At 34.9% G+C, this 20991-nt stretch overlaps 3 protein-coding genes across 3 annotated transcripts; 2 read left to right on the top strand and 1 right to left on the bottom strand.

Annotated features, from left to right (window-relative positions):
* The first annotated feature begins 165 nt into the window (after positions 1–165).
* Positions 166–10328, top strand: LOC114744993 (ABC transporter G family member 24-like). Its single transcript, XM_028933131.1, has 14 exons — positions 166–410; positions 2444–2520; positions 2865–3137; positions 3675–3738; positions 3826–3972; positions 4160–4194; positions 4326–4399; positions 4710–5638; positions 5922–6218; positions 6838–7329; positions 7791–7939; positions 9006–9295; positions 9575–9708; positions 10172–10328. The coding sequence occupies exons 1-14, from the start codon at positions 166–168 to the stop codon at positions 10326–10328; spliced, it is 3363 nt and encodes a 1120-aa protein (XP_028788964.1).
* A 1127-nt stretch (positions 10329–11455) lies between these two features.
* LOC114744984 (lysM domain receptor-like kinase 3) lies at positions 11456–13261 on the bottom strand. The gene has a single exon (XM_028933121.1). It carries the CDS (start codon positions 12907–12909, stop codon positions 11647–11649), a length of 1263 nt encoding a protein of 420 aa, XP_028788954.1. The 5' UTR covers positions 12910–13261; the 3' UTR covers positions 11456–11646.
* Positions 13262–16258: 2997 nt separating this feature from the next.
* Positions 16259–19973, top strand: LOC114744992 (protein YELLOW LEAF 1, choloroplastic-like). The gene is made up of 5 exons (XM_028933130.1): positions 16259–16464; positions 17400–17474; positions 17729–17883; positions 18459–18528; positions 19593–19973. Exons 2-5 carry the CDS (start codon positions 17420–17422, stop codon positions 19790–19792), a joined length of 480 nt encoding a protein of 159 aa, XP_028788963.1. The 5' UTR covers positions 16259–16464; positions 17400–17419; the 3' UTR covers positions 19793–19973.
* The last annotated feature ends 1018 nt before the right edge of the window (positions 19974–20991 follow it).

The following is a 20991-nucleotide window of genomic DNA, read 5'->3' as shown; positions in this document are numbered from 1 at the left end:
CCACTACCTCTTCTCTTCCTCCTTCCTCTCCAAATAGAATTTCATCATCTTCTTCTTCTTCCCCATCTCATTTCCTTCACTCTAGCTTCGCATTAGCTAGCTCTCCATTTCTCCTGCATTCCATTTCACACTCTCTGCTCATATATTCTCCATTTCAGTATCGTCATGTGCGAACCTAGAACGAGCTCGAAGAAATTGTTGGCAATATTCATTTGGTTCGGCATTGCGTCGCCCTTGAGCTTCTTCAATGTGATAGATTGCCAAGACGTCGCCGTCGATGACTACGATCAAATCCACAATCCTGCAGTTCTTCCCCTCGTGACGCAGCTTGTGTACTCTCGAATTTCCAATCTCACTTCCCTTCTCAGTCATGAAATCGGCCATCGTGCTAGTTTCTGCGTCAAAGATCCGTAAGTGTCTTTCGTTTTTCCTCGATCAACACCTATTTGTTAATTTGGTCGCCACGGTGTCTGCCTAGCCGTTCTGCCTCCTTATCATCAGAAGAAATTTTAATGCACCGCTTTCTGAAACTTCTTTTAATTATGTAATGAAACCAAAACGTTGTGTTTGGTGCGGGGTTTTAGGAGGGGAGGGAAGGGAAGTTGCTCCCCTCCTCTTGTTTGGCTGGTGCAATTTTTTAAGAAGGGAGGAGAGTTGTTTTCCCCCTTGTTTGGTTAAGATATTTTTTAAAGAGGGGAAGGGCTCTTCTCCCCTCCTCTTCTCTTCTAGCCTCCTCTCCAAAAGTGAGGTTTTTTAGAGAAGATATGAGAGATAAAATTTTAAGTTTCAAAATTAGCCTAACTAAAATATTTTAATTCCTCATATATCCTTTTGATTTGTTAACCCCTAATCAGTCATAAACATTTCTACATAAGAGAGTTCTTTTAAACATTTAGCAAGAGGTTGTCGAGATAGTTGTCTCCAAAATTAGTGAGCATTGTTGAACATTTTTTTTTTCTCTTTTTTTAATTCCAAAAGGCCGTCGGTATTTTCTTTAACCTTCGAGGTCTTTTCTCTGATTGAAATCTATCATTCACAACTTTTTATCTTGATATTCTATAAGTGTGTGATTATGTCTTGTAAGTCAAAATTAGTGAATTGCATTATATATATAGTTATATCTTGATAAAATAAAAAAGTGAGAAAATTTATTTAAATTTTATGAGGTTAAATAGTCAATTTTTTATTAGAACAAAATAAGGTATTATTAAAATTGTTTCCTCCCCTTCCCTCCCCTCCAATCAATCCAAACAGGAGATTATTAAAATCTCTTCCCTCCCTCCCCCCTCCCTCCCCTCTTCTTTGTAGCTACCATCTCCTTTCCTCTCCTCCTCTTCCCTTGATTAAAATCACTCCCCTCTCCTTCTCTCCATTGAACCAAACACAACGTTAGTTGTATATTTGTCTCATTTTCTATAGACCTTTATCACATGAATCAGTGAGCTTGTCCCAAAATATTTATGATTTACATTTTATTACCGAGTCTCACTCATTTTTTGGAAAAAAAAAAAAAGAACTATGAAACATCAAAAAATATTTTTTTAATGAGCGTCAGGTGTTTTATAGATAATTATTAGCATTAACATAGATCCTTTTATATGTATAGGTCGGTCTGGAAAAATTCCTGTGTACGTGTGCATTAAGTACATTAATATTCAATGAACACGATTTACTCTGAATATATTAATTTCTTTTTTTCCCTTTTTTTGTTGCATCGATGACTTCTTTTCAATTTTAAGTGAAACTAGAAATTTCTTCCCCGTACGATGCACGGACTAGAATATTTGATTAGATTTTAAATTCTAACCAATGTTCACTTCTTATAGGAATATGATTTTTTTTGTCCTTTAAATGAGATTTGAATTAGATGTGCAGAATTTAGAGAGAACATATGAAAATTTAAAATTATTTATTTATTTCTCAATTTAGGCCCTCAATTGACATACTATTTAATTATGATACTTTCCATTTAATTCAATATATTCAAATCCCAATTATGATATTATTCAAATTCAAAATTAATTATTAGCTTTTTTATTTGAACCTCCAATTAAAATCCCATTTAATAATGTTGTCTCTCGTCTAATTCAACACACCCAAATTCCAATAAAAATATTATTCAAATCTCATTAATTTCATATATTTGAATCTTATAATGTCATACTCAACCCGTTTTTTAAACGAATGGGATATTACAAGTTTTCAAGAATATAATTGATATTAAAAACAAAAATGGAAAAGAAGAAGAATAATAAGAAAGCACTTGATTTCAATATGCAAGATATGAGAGGATTAAATTCTCTGAGTCCGGCATTGTCGTTCCGTTGTGTCCATGTGCCAACTGAAATAAAAAAAAGAAAAAAAAAACTTTTTGTTAAGGTATTTTTTTCCTATAATTCTGTATATATGGATTTGACCGTGAAACCCAATTTTCTTATCTCAGGGAGACTGAGTGGAACCAAGCATTTAACTTCTCTTCAAATTTGGACTTCCTGAGTTCTTGCATTCGAAAAACCAAAGGTAAGCTTCAGAATGTCACTACATGCTTGGATGGAAGCTCTGGGATACATTGGATCATCAGTTGCTAGTCTAAGAGATAAAGTATTGATTTCTTTTGGAAAATTGCACTTCATGAATATATATGGTTACATGAGATCATCTTTCACTACTGCAATTGTTATTCTTCTATTCACAATACTATTGTCCACTTTATCTTCCATTCCGTTCAACAAAAGTAAGAACCAAGATAAAGCCGTTATTGTTTCTTACTAACTTTAAATAGAAAGAACTGAGTAACATTAATGCTCTGGATTTCTGTTTTTTTACACGGAAATCCATTTCACTTTTAATCTGATGGTTTGCAGGTGATATCACAAAACGCTTGTGTACTGCAGCAGAGATGAGGTTTTACTTTAATGGTTTCTTTGAAAGTTCAAGAAGCGCCGATTTCCTAAAGCCTAACCAGAACTGCAATTTAACCTCATGGGTCTCTGGCTGCGAGCCAGGATGGGCCTGTAGTGTTGGCCCACAACAGAATGTTGACCTTCAGAATTCAAAGGAGATGCCCGCAAGAACTACAAATTGTCAAGCCTGTTGTGAGGGCTTCTTTTGTCCTCAAGGCCTCACTTGCATGATACGTAAGTGTAAGAGAATATTTAATCTATCCTCGTTACTGATGACTGGAAAACGCTTCTGCATGACAGTATAACATTAACATCTAATTGGACATTTCTGCATCCTCAAGCTGGGTAATATACTAATGTTTTTAATGTTCTAATTTCTGAATAGAGTTTTGCGGCATTTAGAAATGTGCTGGGAGATTGATATATTTTGGAACTTTTACTACTTTACACTGGTCTATGGGATGAAAATTGTCTACTCGTTTGTAGTTTCCGGGCCAGAGTAAGTGTTGTTAGAAAAGCACCCGTTTATCTCACTTCTTGTATATAGTTAAACTGAACGTATATACCACGTCGATTAATTCCTAAGCATGAACATTAACCCACTCTATTATGGATGATGTGACAGAGTCCTCCCAACAATATTTCTGAACATTTAAACCAAATGATATAACATGCAAGAATAATAAGAACTGAGACATATATACTTGAAGCCTTCTCTAATACTTCAAATGTTTCTTTGTGACATATGCATATAAAACATTATTCTGGAAGCTTGCCCGCTAGGTTCCCATTGCCCTCTTGCGAGACTCAATGAAACAACTGGTGTATGTGAACCGTGAGTTCTAATGTTGGTCTCAAGTTTTGTTTTCATCCAGAGGTATATTGTACTCTCTGTTTGATATTAATCTATTTTTTACTGCAGATATCTTTACCAGTTGCCTCCAAATCAGCCGAACCATACATGCGGAGGAGCAAATGTTTGGGCCGATTTTAGTAGCAGTATGAGCATATTTTGTTCTGCTGGATCATACTGCCCAACAACCACCAAAAAAGTTCCTTGCGGTAGTGGGTATTATTTTGTCTCAAAACCTGGTTCTTTTTTAGAACGGGCTGTAACAGGATTCTCGAAAAAGTGAGGATCTTGGCAGATGGGTGAAGAGGCCCTTTATGTCGATTTGTAATAATATTAATAAAATTTATCAATACTGCCTGTGTCCATGATTCTGATTTTTTTTATTCATGTTTCCGTATTTCAGACATTATTGTAGGATGGGTTCGACATCTGAGAAAAGTAAGGTTTCATAAGAACTGTGAATTTTTGGTGCAAAAAATTTATATTTAAGCCCCAGATTGTTTAATCAAAAATTTCCTCACCATATACATGTGGATTATACATATGACCATTCGCTGATTATCTTGCAGAATGCTTCAAGTTGAGTTCATGTAATTCAAAAACAGCAACGCAAAACCTGCATGCATATGGAATTATGCTCATTGTAAGTAGTTAGTTTTGAATCAGAATTACTGAACTTTCGTCTGGACAATCAACCGTTTCTTTTCATTAGCCATTGATTACTTACAGGAGAACTAATGTCTAAGCCGCGGTGCTATATATAAGCCCGGACAAGTTTCCAATTCTTTTTGCATCTTTTCCACTGAATTTACATCCAAAATTGCAATGCGGCATATTTCAATGATGAGCTTAAAACCTTGCAAAAGACATCTTACGCACAGATTTATAGACAGACATACACACAGATAGACAAAGTTGGTAGAAATTGACACTCTCCCACACTGCCTATGCAGGCCGCTTTGAGTACATTGCTACTCATTATTTACAACTTTTCTGACCAAGTTCTCACAACAAAGGAAAGGCGAGTGGCTGAATCCAGAGAAGCAGCTGCTAGAAGTGCAAGGAACACTGCAAATGCACGCCAAAGATGGCATTCTGCAAAAGATGCTGCTAAGAAGCGTGCAAGCGAGCTGCAAGCCCAACTGTCACGCACATTTTCTCGTAATAAAAAGGAAGCATCACATTCAGGAAAACTTCAAATTTTGGATCAGGAAACTTCGGAAACAGACGTTGAATTATTGCCAGCTCTTTCTATCACTTCATGCTTGGATGTTCCTTCATCTGCAGTGCCAAATGAAATGAGAAAAGAACCCAGCGACCTGATGCAGATGGTGCATGAGATAGAAAATGACCCAGACATTGATGAAAACTTCAGTGTCGAAAGTAAAGAAAGAAGTTTCAAGCGGAAAATGCCCAAGGTGAAACAATTGAATACTCATGCCCAGATTTTTAAGTATGCATATGCTCAACTTGAAAAGGAGAAGGCGCAGCAACAAGAAAACAAGAATCTTACCTTCTCAGGGGTCATTAGAATGGCTATCAACAGTGAACCGAGAAAAAGGCCATTAATCGAGATTTCTTTCAAAGATCTGACTCTCACTTTGAAATCACAAAGAAAGCATATATTGAGATGCGTTACAGGTAAAATAAAACCTGGACGCATTACTGCTGTCATGGGTCCTTCAGGTGCAGGTAAGACAACATTTCTTTCAGCTCTAGCCGGGAAAGCACATGGTTGCACAGCAACTGGTTCTATTCTCATAAATGGAAAGAATGAATCCATCCACTCCTACAAGAAAATTATTGGCTTTGTGCCACAAGATGATGTAGTTCACGGAAACCTTACAGTGGAGGAGAACCTTTGGTTCAGTGCACAGTGCAGGTGTGGCAGTATGGCACATTGTTAAACAATCTAACTGCAGTGCTTTTTACATTTTATTTAGGGTCGTCAAGAAAAATTACGCAGTTACTTTTGGGCCGCACTTATTTTCCATTGTAGTTTATCTTCTTAAACCTGGATTAAACTGTTAGCTTCAACAATTTGCTTTCTGTGCCTATGCCTTGCTCGTCCTGATGTAATGTGCTAGTATTTCTGTGTAAATTATTATATATGTTAGATTGTTTATGTTTTATATCTTTTCAACAAAATCTCATTACTGTTTTAGGCTATCCTCTGACTTGTCTAGACCGGATAAAGTTCTAGTTGTCGAGAGAGTTATTGAATTCCTGGGACTTCAGTCAGTGCGAAATTCCTTGGTTGGGACTGTTGAAAAGCGAGGAATCTCAGGAGGCCAAAGGAAACGTGTAAATGTTGGGTTGGAGATGGTCATGGAACCTTCACTTTTGATCTTGGATGAACCCACATCCGGTTTGGACAGTGCATCGTCTCAACTCCTTCTTAGAGCACTTAGACGTGAATCTCTCGAGGGAGTGAACATTTGCATGGTCGTGCACCAACCCAGGTAACCTTTAATTCCAAGATCGCACCACTAGTAAAATGGCTTGCCTTCTGTGCCAGTGATATTTATATTAATTATTAGTTGGTTGACACATGTTCATCAAAAGTGTGACCATATACAACTGGGGCTTGTAAGAAATTACTTAGGCATAGTTCTTAGTCAGCAATTCAATTTAGAGTTACAAAAAACTATTCGCTCGTTATATTTTATTGGAACTTTGCCTTAATCTTGTCTATATGAAAACTAGATTAATATACTGTTTATTATAAACTTAGAAATCTTTGCTGTTTCTGCAAGTTTAGGTTTTCTTGGTCCACTTGTGCCATGGCATTCGTTGCTGGGTTTTATTCGATGCCTAACCAATGTGCACTATATTAGGTTGCCATAACTGCTTAGATGGTCCTTGCTGAATTTCTGAATGAGCATTACATACGAGATTCAATGTGAGCATAAATTTTATTGTCCATGCTTTAATTTGGATATAACATCAATAGGGCTAATTAATTTCCCTTTATGATCATTGTCGTCGTCATCTCTGTTATTTCTATTTTGGTTGTTATCATCATTTGGCAATGGAACTGCTTTCCTTTTGATTAATTGATGGTTTGACTTTATGCTTCAGCTATGCCTTGTTCAAGATGTTTGATGATTTAATTCTTCTGGCAAAAGGTGGTCTTACTGTCTATCATGGATCAGTCAAGAAGATTGAAGAGTACTTCGCGGGTTTTGGGATCAATATCCCAGAAAGGATCAACCCTCCAGACTACTTTATTGACATTCTGGAGGGTATGTCAGTACCTGGTGGAAGCTCAGGTGTGAGCTATAGAGAGCTTCCAATTAAATGGATGCTTTATAATAACTACCCAGTGCCTTTTGATATGCAGCAGGGTGTATCTAAAATTGATGTATCACCTCAAAGTGTAAACACAGCTACTGAAATGGATCCTCATGGTTCTGGCCATCAACAAACGTTTGCTGGAGAATTATGGCAAGATGTTAAACACAATGTGGAACTGCAGGGCGAGAAGATTAGACTTAATTATTCCAAATCCAAGGATTTATCCAACAGGAAAACTCCTGGAGTGTTTATGCAATATAAGTACTTCCTAATAAGGTAAATCATCCAATGAACCCAGCTTTACCCCCCTCTTTTTTTACTCGGAAGTTGCATTTTCCAGCTGATTTATTGAATTTCCTTTGATGTGTTAATTTTCATCAGAGCCATTACAATTGCCTTGTTGAATTATTTATTCTTTTCCTGTTCTGGGAAAATTTGGCATGGGAAGGGTCAAAGGATTGTTGATGACGGTTCTATTTCTTGCTTTGACTTTCCGATCATATGCTGCAAGATTATTTGTAGACCTGCCATCATATTTATCTCTCTCCTCATTAAATGATCGCAATGCTGGAGAGCATTTACGTCTAATAAGTCTTCACGAGAATTATGTATAATATAGCATAATTTTAAACCTGTGTAAGCTTGCATGTACGTCTCTTCACTAATTTTTGGCCAAACTATATTTTCTTTTGTTAGTTGCCAGTAAACTGCATATCACAGCCACAATACTGTTTCAGGGTTGGTAAGCAGAGACTACGGGAAGCTAGGATTCAGGCTATAGATTACCTGATCTTGTTACTTGCCGGAGCTTGCTTAGGATTGCTTACAAAATCGAGTGAACAAACGTTTGGTGCAGTTGGGTACACATACACGGTCATTGCTGTCTGTAAGTTTGTCAAGTGTCCTTCTACTATTTCTTTTAGCAAGTATAGGTTGTATCATGTGCTGGATATTAACATTTTCACCATGCAGCAGATGTTACTATGGGGAAAAAATATACTAGCAGACTTCGATATTTACAGATGTATATTAGATATCTACACCTTTAATAAAATTAAGGCTAGAAGTACAAAATTTCTAACATCATGAGTTGTTTATGATTATTTTCTTCAAGACAATCGTAACATGAATAGTGTTTAAGATTAAACTTCTCGGTTATGATTAATGAATTAAAAATTATTTTTCAATTATATTCAGCTTAATAGGCATTAGCTTTGGGGTGTTATTTGAAAAGTACTCACATATGGGACTACCTGAAAATTTAAATATATAAATAATAAAAATTAATAAACGTTTCTATTGAATCAGCTTGATTTTTTCAGAGGACTGGATTGTTTGGTGCTCATCACTTATATTTTTCATTTGATTTTCTATTTGAAAGAAGGAAAAATATAGGAACAGTCTTTTAATTTCTTTCTCTATTTTTTTCTCTTAATTTCTATTCGAAATTTTTCATTTTATTTTTACTTTTTCCAAATTAAAAATGAAAACATAATTAATTTGCTATTGAAAGCAATAGAAGAACATTTTTATTTCATTTAAATTGAATTTAAACACGCTAAATTACTGAAAATAGAAAAAAAAAAACAACAAAGACAATCCATTTTTTAAGCTTGTATAATTATATTTATCTGTTTTGAAAATTGAATAGATAGCTATAATATCAAATATAAATAGTAAATCATATAAATCATAAAATTGATCTCCAGTTTGATGAATATATAGAATTGAATTGTACAAGTAATTTTGGCTTCTGAACCCTAGCAGCCACATCAATGAGCTTATATGCCAATAAATATGACCCCCTAACCATGTTCTTTTTAAAAAAAAAAAAAACCCCTTAATCATATTATAGTCGGTTGGAGTCAGTGGACCGATACATTACTATAATGCTACACTAATCTACTCAATGTTCATGTCATGTAATTTGTTGTTGTTGTTTTTAATTTCAGCTCTTCTATGCAAAATAGCAGCCTTGAGATCCTTTTCTCTGGATAAAATACAATACTGGAGGGAGAGGGATTCCGGCATGAGCAGCTTGGCTTATTTTCTGTCAAAGGACACAGTTGATCACTTTAATACAGTGGTCAAGCCTCTGGTGTACCTCTCCATGTTCTATTTTCTCACCAATCCAAGATCTTCTTTTGCAGATAACTACATTGTGCTTCTCTGTCTTGTATACTGTGTGACTGGCATAGCTTATGCATTGGCCATGTTCTTTGAACCTGGTGCCGCCCAGCTTGTAAGTATCAGAAGCAGTCCATAGTTGAAATTTTCTTAAATACATCAGTCATAGTAAATATATCAGACATAAGCCCCATGAAGAATATAATGATATATTCTTCTCAGAAAAAGAAAAGGAAATAAAGAATGTAATGATGTACTTGCATGTCTGTCTATCAAATTTTAGAAACCAGGTTAGCATAACAAATTCTTGACAGAGATAATCAATTCCCCAAGTAAAATTTGTCTTATCATGTTATTTTGATTTTTCCCTCTGACATGTAACCCCATCTTGCAGTGGTCAGTACTTCTTCCAGTTGTTTTGACTCTCATTGCAACAAAACAAAGAGATAATGACTTTCTGAAGGGTATAGCTAATGTCTGCTATCCTAAGTGGGCTCTGCAAGCATTTGTGATTGCAAATGCTGAGAGGTATTTTTCTTTCAGAGATGATTCTCGGAATTGCACCTCTTCTTGTAAGATGCATGAAGAAAGACCTGATTAACGTGAAGTCTGGATACTTTGAAATAAGAACACAAAGTATCATATAAATCTTGTCGAGTAAAGTATTAGTACTTTACGTTAAACTTCAATTTCAAAAAGCTCAACTTTAGAGAATCCAAATCCACTGACGTATTTGGCTGCTGAAATCTAAAGTATACATTTCTCCATTAGAATTGGTTGGTTTAGTTCCTTGTTTCAGCAGCAATATAAGCTTGTCATATTTCAAATTTAGTCGCCAACTTAGAGTAGTTATAATGCACGTACTTTTCTATAGTTTTTATTCAAGACTCAACTAATACAACTTTTAAAAGGATTGCAACTAAGTCAATATTCTATCCTTACGGATAATATAATGCAGATCGATATTACCATTTATTTCTACATGTTTCAGGTATCATGGAGTATGGCTCATAACTCGATGTGGATCACTTAAGGAAAGTGGCTATAATCTTCATGATTGGAATTTGTGCGTATTAATCCTCATTTGCATAGGCATAATTAGTCGAGTTCTAGCATTTTTTAGTATGATCACTTTCCAAAAGAAATGAGGCCACGAAAGAAGTTGTACGAACTTAATTAATGGTCCCAAATTTGAGTCTTGAATGTACAAATTAGTCAAATACTACCTCCAGTCCTAAATATAAAAGCTAGTTGACTAATTTGAGGAGATTAAGAAAAGAAGTTAAATTAGTTATTTATAATAAATATATGTTGTTTTTCTTAAAATATCTTTACTAATCAAGTGTATTGATTAGAATTATCATCATTATAAGGACTACCTTAGAAAAAAAATGAATAAATATGATGACAAAATTGATTGGGGTCTTATATTTAGGACCAAAATAAAAGTCAAACAAACTCTTATATTAAAGACCAGAAGTAGTACTTATTAGGAGAGCTTTACGGCTCTTCTGGTTCTTCAAAACTCAAACCAAATTAGTCAAAATCTAATATGACTACTGGATTCTGGTCGTTTGATTAAAACAAAACGTGAGGCCAGACTTTAAGGATGAAGCTACCATAATTTTTTCCTACGTCAAGTTTGAAACTGTACAAAACCTAAAGGAATTCTTGTCAGGATGCTCATTCAAGCAGGATTTTTTGAGTGAGAATTGTTGTGAATTCTCAGGATAATTATTAAGTCTCAATAATAAGTGAGAACCTATTATTATTTCCTGCTTTAACTTATCATTACAAATTACTATTATTATAAGACTTTTTTCGAACATGTTCCTTTTTTGATATCTTGTCACAATTCTCTCATTATAGAATCCAAGCATGACCCATTTTCCCATAACTGTTTTTTTTGGGGTCTATACCCCTATAATCTATCTATAAAGCCTATTTAAAATTGTTTATAAGTAATTTTTTAATCATGATTTACAAAATATGAGGTAAGAATGTAAAAAAATTTTATCTCAGTTTACATAAAACATGTCTATAAGTGATTTTAAACGTTAGTTCAAACAAGGCCATAATCAGTGGCTCATGAAGCAGCTTGTTTTTTTTTTTTCCCGGCAAGTAGCTTAGTATTTATAAGGGCCTTCAGCTGACACTTTAATGTTAACTATCTCAAATTAATATTTGATTGACCTGTGTTTGCTCTCTCATCAGTCAACAGTCATCATTTATAAGCAATAACTTCGAATATTTCGGACTTCAAAACAACATTTTCTTTCATTTCTGCAAGCCTTCGTATTTCTTTCCTGTCATGTACAACATTTAGCTTTCGTCTCTCTTTGAATGCAGTGTCGTCAGTTTCAAGGGGGAAAAAAAAAAGGTGGTGATTTTTTTAAGCAATTAAAAAATTGAAAAAAATTAAGAAAACTCTAACACGAAAAACGCCGCGTCGCAAAGTCAGAAACGTCACCGAGGCCCTAGTGAGACGGTCAAGTCAATAGCCGTTCCCATATTCTCGGCCCACTTCTTCGAATCCAAATACAGCTTCGACACCGAAAGCGCGACCCGACCCATATCCGGCCTCTCGTTTGGATCCTCATCCAGGCAATCCAACCCGACCCGAATCATCTCAGCCGCCACTTCCACTGGAAACGAATCCTTCAGCCTCTTGTCCACCCACTTCCTCGGTCCACCTTCTTCCGCCATAGCTAACCTCGCCGTCTCCACCACACTCACCCTTGTGAATCCACCGTTGTCGTCGAATTCGTACTTCAACGCCTCTTGCCCGCTGAGGAGCTCCAAAACCACGACTCCAAAGGCGTACACATCCGATTTCTGCGTCGCAACCCCCGTTGCCAGATACTCCGGCGCCATATACCCTCTCGTCCCTTCCAACCTCACTGTCCGGCTACCGGACCTCTGCAGCTCCTTCAATTTCGTAGAATTGGAACTGGACGGTGTGTCGGCGGTGACGATTTCACCGCACAATTCCGAGGTACCAAAATGGCAAATCCTCGCATTCAGAGTGTCCTCCGTGATGACGATACTCGAGCTCTTGATGTGGTTGTGGACGAAATTCGAGTTCAGGCCGGAAAAATGGTGAATGTAATCAAGACCGTGGGCAAGATCAGTCGCGATTTGCATCCGAGAAAGCCACGTCGACAGATCAGTGAAGCTGGGATTCAAACGATTTCGAAGACAATCAGCGAGATTCACACCACGAACATACTCATACACAAGATAAATATAATTACCGGAGACCGATGCCCCGAGAAGTTTAATCAAGCTACTATGATGGCTCCGGCAAATCACAGCAAGCCGATCTCGGAGCTCCGGCAATTCCATGGGACGGCGAAACTTGCGCTGGAAAACCAGAACATCCTTGTTGTGAATGGAGCATCGCCAAGACGAAGAAGAAGAGGACGAGGAGTATTTTTCGAGCTTAAAATGTCGGGTGGCGGAGGAAATCTCAGAGAACTGATAGATATGAGCGTTCTCAGGCAAAGAGTCCTTGAGGCTCGAAAGGGAGGACCCACTTGAAACGGAGGAGGCTTTAGACCAATCCTTGTAATAGTAGCTAGTAGATTCTGTGGTGAGATTGAAGGAAGAAGAATTAGGACGGAGATTATTGGCGGTGGTGCGAGGCGAAGAGGAAGAAGATTGGGAGGTACGAGATCGACGGGGTCTGCTGGGTTCGATCACTTTTGTGCTGCTTTTGGATCTGCACATCGAGAGGTTGAGGTAGAGGCTAAAGTACGCCGGAGGAACAGGCGGATCATCAGAGAAAAAGGGGAGCGTTATGGTCTCTAAAGGAGTCGGAGAAGAAGGCTGCGTCTGAGAAGGGGGCTGAGTTGTTTTGCGTCGCGTAGTGTTCCACTGGGCGTCGGTTCGTCCTTGCTTACGTGTTGCCGACGCAAAGAAAGACTATATCAAAATGGGAGTGGTGACTGGTGTCCCCTTTTGAGGTTTGCTCTTAATTCTCTGTCCTCTTAAGTTTTAACACATCGTTTCTGGTCTGCCCTTCCACGACGCCGTTTTTTATTTCTGAAAAATAAAAAGACACATTTCATTTCATTACTATTAAAAAACCAGGCTTTACAAAAAAAAAATGATATACTCCTCATGTTCTAAATATAGAATTCATTTTATAATATAATTTACACTACAAAATGTGTCTTATATTTAAAACAGGAGAATATATATATATTTATAGCAAAAAGAAACGTGATTACCTTTTAGCATTGATATGTGTCTTCTATGCATATTGCTCTTTGCTCACAATTTAGGAAGGTTTTAACTTACTAAAGAGAATTCAGCCTACTTCCTTAATATTATATGTTTCCAAATTTATCCTCCAAAATTATGAAATAAAATTTAAGTTAAAAAAAGACAAAAAGAAAATAATGTTTATATAGTCCTATTTATAAGCTTCACGAGTAGAGAGAAGTGTGATTTGTTTTATAAGCTTTAATTTAGTGTTTCTCTTAATATTTAATGCAATCTTTTCAATTTTGCTTTTAATTACTTATTCTCTCTCATTTGCTATAATATTTCTTATTATATTTTCTTACACAATCTTTTTTATTATTTTTTTCATTTATCACAATGATGTATTTGAAAACAAAGGTATATTTTTAACTTATTTATTATTTTTAACTAATTATTTATTATCATAAATTAGTTATTTAAAATCAAGGATAGGTATCATAAGCTTTTGAAAATTAAAAATTAAAAATTTTAAAAAAGACGTGGGAAGTCACCTGTTGAAGAGGAAGGCATGCAAGAAGTGAGGCTCGTGACTTGTAAGGAAAGCTGCGCAGCCAGGAATGAAAGTGGTTATTTTTTTTTTGACCGGAAAGGAATGAAGTGATTAACATCATTGCTTCTATCAAATCAATCACTTCTTTGTTTTCCGACGCAAAGTAGAGTTGTGACCTGAGTTATTCTCCTGATTCTATTTATATATAGGTCACAATTAAATTTTTAATATAATATGATATCTCAATTCTTAATATAAAAATTAGATTAATATTTAAATTGGTTTTAAATATAAAATCATGACCAACTTTGTATATGTTAAGAAGTTTTTATTAAGATTAGTTCTACTGTGCATGACTAATAAAGACGTTTTATTAAAAATAATATTTATTTATTATAAATAACTAAACTAATTTTTTTACTATTCATAAATTAGTTATTTAGTTTTTATATTAAAAATTAGATGTAATATTATTTTACCATTTATTTATTATTTTATTTTTTTTTTTTTTTAAAAATAAATATATTAAATAAAGATAAAGTAGAAAAATTAGTAAACTTATTAAAAATAACTTATAAATAATAAAAACATAATTTTTGAAAGACAAGCTCAAAAACTCTTTTACACAGTTAAGCGAACAAGAAACTACTCACCTTTTATTAACACCTTGAAGTTCTGCTATGTCAATACTATTGAATTCGTATTACTTTTTCAGTCTTAAATATAATATCTATTTTATAATATAAATTATATTATAAAATAGGTTTTATATTTAGAGCCAGAAGAGTATTATTCTTATTAACCATACATCCATACCTAATCTAATGATTTTTTTTTGGGAGAAAAAATCCATCAATGTGTTTAGACTTCTGGGTCTAAAAATCCAAGTTCTTACTAGTTTTGAAGAAAAATGATTTTCCTTGTCTGGCTGAGCAAACCTTTTAGAATGTTCGAATAAAAGGTGTTCTTAGGGCCAGCTGCAATGCTCCAAATTAATGACGTAACCATTACCCAAACTAAAAATGGACAATGAACTTCACAACTCCCTATTATTGATGATAACGTGGAAAGAAAACTTTAAAAAAATGTCCTAAACATGCTTTTAAAAAGCATTTTTATGTAAAATAAAATAAACTTTTTATATATTTATTTCGTATATTATAAAGGTAATTTTAAAATCATAGTTTGGTTTTTACCCGAACATCCTCTAAAAATAGAGAAATATATGTACAACATTAGATCCGGATTGCTAGAATCTAAATAAAAGTGGCACATCATATGCATCAGCATGAAGAATGAGAGAAAATGAGAGATAATCAAAATTCTCTATAGTTGAAGTGAAGAACAAATATCCTCCTATTAAAGATAATCTTATTCAAGATGTTGTCGGGTACTAAATATAAGCACCTCTCCTAATAGGGATTGAAATCTAGTTCACCACATTATAAAAAACTAATTCTTTCCGCTAAACCAATCCTTATTGGTTGATTCTTTCTTTAATTAAGACATATTTAACTAGGGAGATTCTCTACTCCTTGACCAAATCCAAACTCAAAATCCAACAAAAGTTAAATATGCTCCTTATATTCCAAATATCATTCATATTAGCAACCAACTAAAGAGGCCTCTTTTTGACCATGATCATTATTAAGAGGTCTAATTTTGACCATGATCATTAGTTGGTCTCAAATCAAGCAAAGTACACAAATTATTTGATCTTTGAAAATCATTCATTGCAAACTATAATTTACCAATTCTTTTTTTGTGTTACATATTTGAAAAAAATATTTGAAATTTTTTTTTTTAAAAAAAAAATGTCTGCCCCTTTCCCATCATACTCCAGAGATATTATTCTTCATGCTGTCCAGTAAAGAATATTCCCGATCCCACTAAAAAAATATTATTAATCAATTCGGTATACATAAAAAAATTACAAATGTGATGACATGTAAAATATGTTTGTTTCCTGAGATCACTTCATAGTCATTATTTAGTTATAGAAATTGAGGAGAGGTTAACTATTCCTTTGAATTTTATCATTCACAATTTCGTTGATGGCTAATTAAACTGAGAGAAATGATCATCAATTAAAAAAGTATTTAAAAGACAATTCTATGCCGAAAATATTAAAAAAATTAATTCTATTAAAAGAGCTATATATATAATATTAATTAGAAAAAACATACCCTTCTTTTTTTTGGGGGGGGGGGGCGCACAGTCATGCCCTTACTTGAAACACAAGCTAGCGTCACCGCCGTTTCTGGAGAAAAGATTTTTGGGCCATGAAGATTGAAGATCCAATTTGTTAGGTGGACCCAATTACAATTAGAAAAGAAAACCTTTCAAAGGCCCCGCATGAGCCACTGAACTGACCTCCGATTCTCCTCCCCCGCGTAGACTTTAGAGGAGAAGAGGTTTGCATAGAAGTTAATTTTTTTCGAAAAATTTCTTTCCAGAGCTAATTTCTAGAGTTATTGTCACTTATCATCTTCTTCCTCACAATTGGCGATTATCACTATTTGCAGGTTCTTTCCTTTTGTTGCACTGCATTATACTCTCTTTTGTTGATAGATTTTTATGTTTAAAGATAAAAACATCGAAAATAAAATTTTGACTTGCTGTGTTTTTTCTATTGATGATTGTCTAGTGCTTCTTTCATCTTGTTTGACAAAATGACGATGTTTTCCTTTTTATGCAGTTCGTGTTGCCTTTAAGTATTATGTTTTTCTTTCCTTCGTAATATGATATGATTCGAATGCGATGGAATTATGTGTTTTGACTTCTGGGAAAGGGAGGGCGAAGAGATGGAAAACTTTTTCTTTTTGTTGAATAAGGTTGATTGTATGTTATAAATTGAAATTTTCTGGTCGCTGCACCAGATTTTTTATGTCTCTGTTTGTCATCTTGGTGTTTCCGTCATTTTCTTAGCAGAACCGGTGGCTCTCGAATTGTTTTTTGCATTGTGATAACATATGGAAATCCCTTTGTTACTCAAAGATGCCCCCCACTTTCCAGAAAACATTTGATATTTCTGCATGATCCTAAATTTTAGGAAGATGTCTGCATCCATTGCAGTATTTTCATCTGAAGCCCCTGAATTGCTCGAATGTCAGAATAAAAATTAAAAAGAAAGAAAGAATACCTCGGTTTGAGTTTCTGTGTGTAATTCTTTGGTTGGTCCTAATTTATTATTGTTCAACAAGCAGACTATGCCCTGTAATTCTCAAACTGTTTTTCCTTAATTGTCTGCATCACATCCTTGCAAAAGTATTAAGGCTGGAAACACCCGTCAATCTTGATAAGCTTCCTACCTCTTCCTTAGATTTACGAAAATTTGAATTGAAGAATAATAGTTGAAAGTTCTTGTCAATTTTCTGCGTGCATTTTAGTAACAAAGACCTTTGTTAACTGGTTTTTGTTTGCAACTGATAATCTATTCTCTGTCTTATTAATCTAACAGCTAATTGGCATCTTATCATCATGAAAATGCTGATGTCAACAATTAATACTGCTGCATCCCCTCTGTTACCACCAGGTACATGAATCTTAGATAGCTAAGTAGAGTAGGCCTTGTGTATTTGCATGAAGTCCCAGATGAGCCGCAGAATTGACAACTTATGAACAATCAGCTCCATACAACTTTTATAGATGTATCGATATTGATGTTGATTCAATTGAAAAATACACCCAAAAATCCTCCACCATCTTCATTTTCCATACCATACCATGGACTCAAGCTTCGCAGGACTTAAGTAAATGTTTTCATTTTTATTCTGTATCTTTATGCAGTTAGAACAGGAGGTCCCTACCAAAAAGAAGCTGATTATAATAATGGACCTAACCTAGTTGGTATGCAAGCCTTACCATGTAATGTAAGAAGAGGAAAACTTCAAATTGGCAAATCTCAAAATCGGTCACGTCATATCAGATGTGATGCTGCTTTGGTAAGCTACGTTCTGCCCCTTTTTTATTAATGATTTGCTCTTCATCGTACTTTTTGTTGATTTTTCTCTCAATTGATCGGAATGTTTTACTTGGCCAACTATTGATTAGAAAGTTCAAGTGTTTCATTATAATGAATGCAAAAGTGTCACCTATTGAAAGTTATGATATAATTATATTGTGAATTAATTATTCTTTCATGGAGAAATATTGATAGTTGGTGTTTTTGCATCAAGTGATGTAATACTATTAATTTTTACATTAAACTAAATGTAGGTTTTTGCATTGCACAAAATCTGAGAAATGAGTCACACCACTATCCACAGCTTATGAGTAGTGTGGTTTGTTACAGTTTTTATATTTTATATTGCTATTGATGATTCTGTGAATTTTAAGTATAAAGTGTCAGTTGTGTTTTTCTTCCTACTTGATTTTAGGTTATTGTTGATAGTTTATCTTGATGCTTATTGCATTTTCTGCTGTCTATAAGCATTTAAGAATACCTACTGCCCGTGAGTCGTTTCTGGCAATTTTGTAGTCTTCAATATTCTGATGTCCTTTCTTATGCTTCATCTAGAATGCCACATGTGCAGCTGCGCTGACCCAAACTGTGACGCGTGAATCTCAGACAGTTACTCTTACTCCTGGTAATGACGTCATTATTTTATCAACTTATACCAAGCAGCATTAATTTGGTGAATATACATTGTGGCTGACTCTAATGATTAGCTCGTATCTAGTTTTTGGCCTGAGATGAATTGGGGCATTTGTAACGGAATGCCTTTTAATTATATGAATTTGCAGTTTACTTCCAAGCTATGTTTGATGTTTTTCCTGGTAGAAAAAAGCGGTAATGGTGATAGAACACTTGCATGATGGGTTAAGGCGCCATTGGCATACTCAGGCTTGCATTTCTTCCTGCCTTACTTTCCAGCATCTTAACCTCTTATTTTCAAAGTAGCCATTATTTCTCTGTTGATCTCGTTTTCTTTCTTTCTCATTGGTTTGTTTCTCTGTCTTCTTTAAATTAAAGGTTTCCTTTCCTCGTGCGCTTCTTTGTGTCTTCATGAGATATGGAAGTTTGGTTGCCGCTAACCGTTCTGAAGAATAAATAGAAGTCTCCACGTTGTTGAGTGGTAAAACATGTGGAAAAGTAAATGGAATATTTTTTTTTTATGGGAGTTTTAATATAAATTGTACTTTTTATTAAAATGATAAAAATAAAATCCTTATCTACATTTAAAAGTCCTTTTATGCAACATGGTTGCCTTTTATGAAAGAGAAAATATCAAACTAATGTTTGTTTTGGATCATGTGTGACCCTTTCCCGGGCCTTTAAGTGTAAACAGTAAAAAGGGATATAATTGTAGGCAGAAAGGTAATTTTTATTTAATTAGCAACAGCTGTCAGAGGAGAAATTTTAACCCTCCAATTCTTGCTTTGTTGAAAAGTATAGATGTGGTTTTATCGTATCATTGTCCTTAGAGCCACGTAAAATATACTGAAATATACTAGTGTCATATCTGATACATTTGCCTGCATCACCATCTAAATGAGGGCCAGTTTAAAGCACCATGGTTGTTTAGTTCACGTCTCTTGTATGAACCTTCTCTGTTTTGAATATTTATCTAGTGCGGTGTCATTATGCAAAACATCATCTGCTAGAACACGTCATATTTTCCAACAGTAGATAATGGTTATGAAATCTCAGGTAAAGCAAAGACACCTCAACTTGACGACAACGGGCCTGGCCTGCCACCGTATAGAGATGATGGCAATGGAGGTAACGGGGGAGGAGGTGGTGGCAAGTTTTCAGGTGGGTTGGTCCTTTTGGGGATTCTTGGCGTCTTGGACATTTTAAAGGAGATGGAGAATGAGTGGCGTCGCAAGGATGATGATAGGAGAAGTTGAGGCAAGAGATTTTGTTGTATTCCGAAGAGATTGATGATTAGGCCGTCATTGCCCTCCTGATTGATGTACATTTTCTGAGGAATTTTTCTTAAAGGAAATAATTAATGCTTATACAAGTATATAGACACACGCACAGAAAATGAATTTTAAATTTCTACTGCAGTTAAGGAACTGTTAGTGATTCTGGGGAGCTCCTGCCTTGGATTTTAAATTTCTATATAGCGAATTATTGCCTTACCGAAGGAGGCTGAGTTAAAACTACATGTAGATTTAACAGGTGACAATTGAAGCCTCAAGTCAAATTGAAAAATTGAAAGCCCATTATTGTCCACTGTGCAGTATAAAGATCACCATGCATTGGTTGTTTCTTTGACTCCCCATGAATCGATGTTTCTTTGACGTTATCTTATTTTCTGGAAAAAGGATGAAAGAACTAAAGAAAACAAATGAGAAAATATCAAATCAGTGTTACCTCTTACACTTTTAACAGGTTTTAGCAACACCTGCATTTTTGTAGAAATTTCTAATTGAAACTGAGTAATTTTCATGTTTCTTATGTGGAATCTTCCCAAAACAAATTTGCTACTCCAGAGTGTAGAGCCTGCGTTACTACTAGTTTAGTGGGTAAAAATGATTTATCAAATAATATGGAAAATAAATTGCTAATTTTTTTAACACCCCTGCCTGACTCTCTAGACCATGACTAGGCACATGAAAGAACGAACGCGTTGAAATATGAGAAAATTATACCAAGTCCCACGTAAGATAATTAATTTAGAAAAAATCTCTAAAAATTCCAAAATGATTCCTAAGTCCCCAGGAACCTATATGTAATAAATTATAATTGTAAAATTACTTATTTACCCCCATTAATTTTATTGTAGCAATTCATTTACAATCTTAACGGTGGTTGTACAACCACCCGAGAAGAAGTGATTGACAACCTCGACAGTGCCTTAACAACTCACTCTGTAGGATACCAAAAGCATTCCTGAGGTTGTTAACCACTTCTCCTCAAATTGTCAACAGTCACCGTTGAAGTTGTAAATAAATTGTATTGGATTCAAATTAATAGAGGTAAATAGGTAATTTCACAATTAAAATTTATTACACACAGGTCCCCAAGGACTTATAAATCATTTTGGGATTTCAAGGGACTTTTTATGAATTAATTGTTTTATGTGGGACCTGAGTATGAT

The sequence above is a fragment of the Neltuma alba genome, unplaced genomic scaffold (assembly GCF_004799145.2).
Source record: "Neltuma alba isolate B1F8T4 unplaced genomic scaffold, ASM479914v2 tig00004508_pilon, whole genome shotgun sequence".
In the NCBI taxonomy this organism is placed as follows: Eukaryota; Viridiplantae; Streptophyta; class Magnoliopsida; order Fabales; family Fabaceae; genus Neltuma; species Neltuma alba.
Note: the sequence above shows the minus strand (reverse complement) of the source record. Positions and strands in the feature narration are given on the sequence as shown.

What these genes read in the sequence shown, in the direction of transcription:
- LOC114744993 (XM_028933131.1), top strand. Translation starts at nt 166, where the DNA reads ATGTGCGAACCTAGAACGAGCTCGAAGAAATTGTTGGCAATATTCATT. An exon ending in AAAGTTCCTTGCGGTAGTGG is followed by an intron (nt 3,973 to 4,159) that starts GTATTATTTTGT and finishes TCCGTATTTCAG; the next exon opens with ACATTATTGTAGGATGGGTT. An exon ending in TATAAGTACTTCCTAATAAG is followed by an intron (nt 7,330 to 7,790) that starts GTAAATCATCCA and finishes ATACTGTTTCAG; the next exon opens with GGTTGGTAAGCAGAGACTAC.
- LOC114744984 (XM_028933121.1), bottom strand. Translation starts at nt 12,909, where the DNA reads ATGTGCAGATCCAAAAGCAGCACAAAAGTGATCGAACCCAGCAGACCC.
- LOC114744992 (XM_028933130.1), top strand. Translation starts at nt 17,420, where the DNA reads ATGAAAATGCTGATGTCAACAATTAATACTGCTGCATCCCCTCTGTTA. An exon ending in TCAGATGTGATGCTGCTTTG is followed by an intron (nt 17,884 to 18,458) that starts GTAAGCTACGTT and finishes TGCTTCATCTAG; the next exon opens with AATGCCACATGTGCAGCTGC. An exon ending in GACAGTTACTCTTACTCCTG is followed by an intron (nt 18,529 to 19,592) that starts GTAATGACGTCA and finishes ATGAAATCTCAG; the next exon opens with GTAAAGCAAAGACACCTCAA.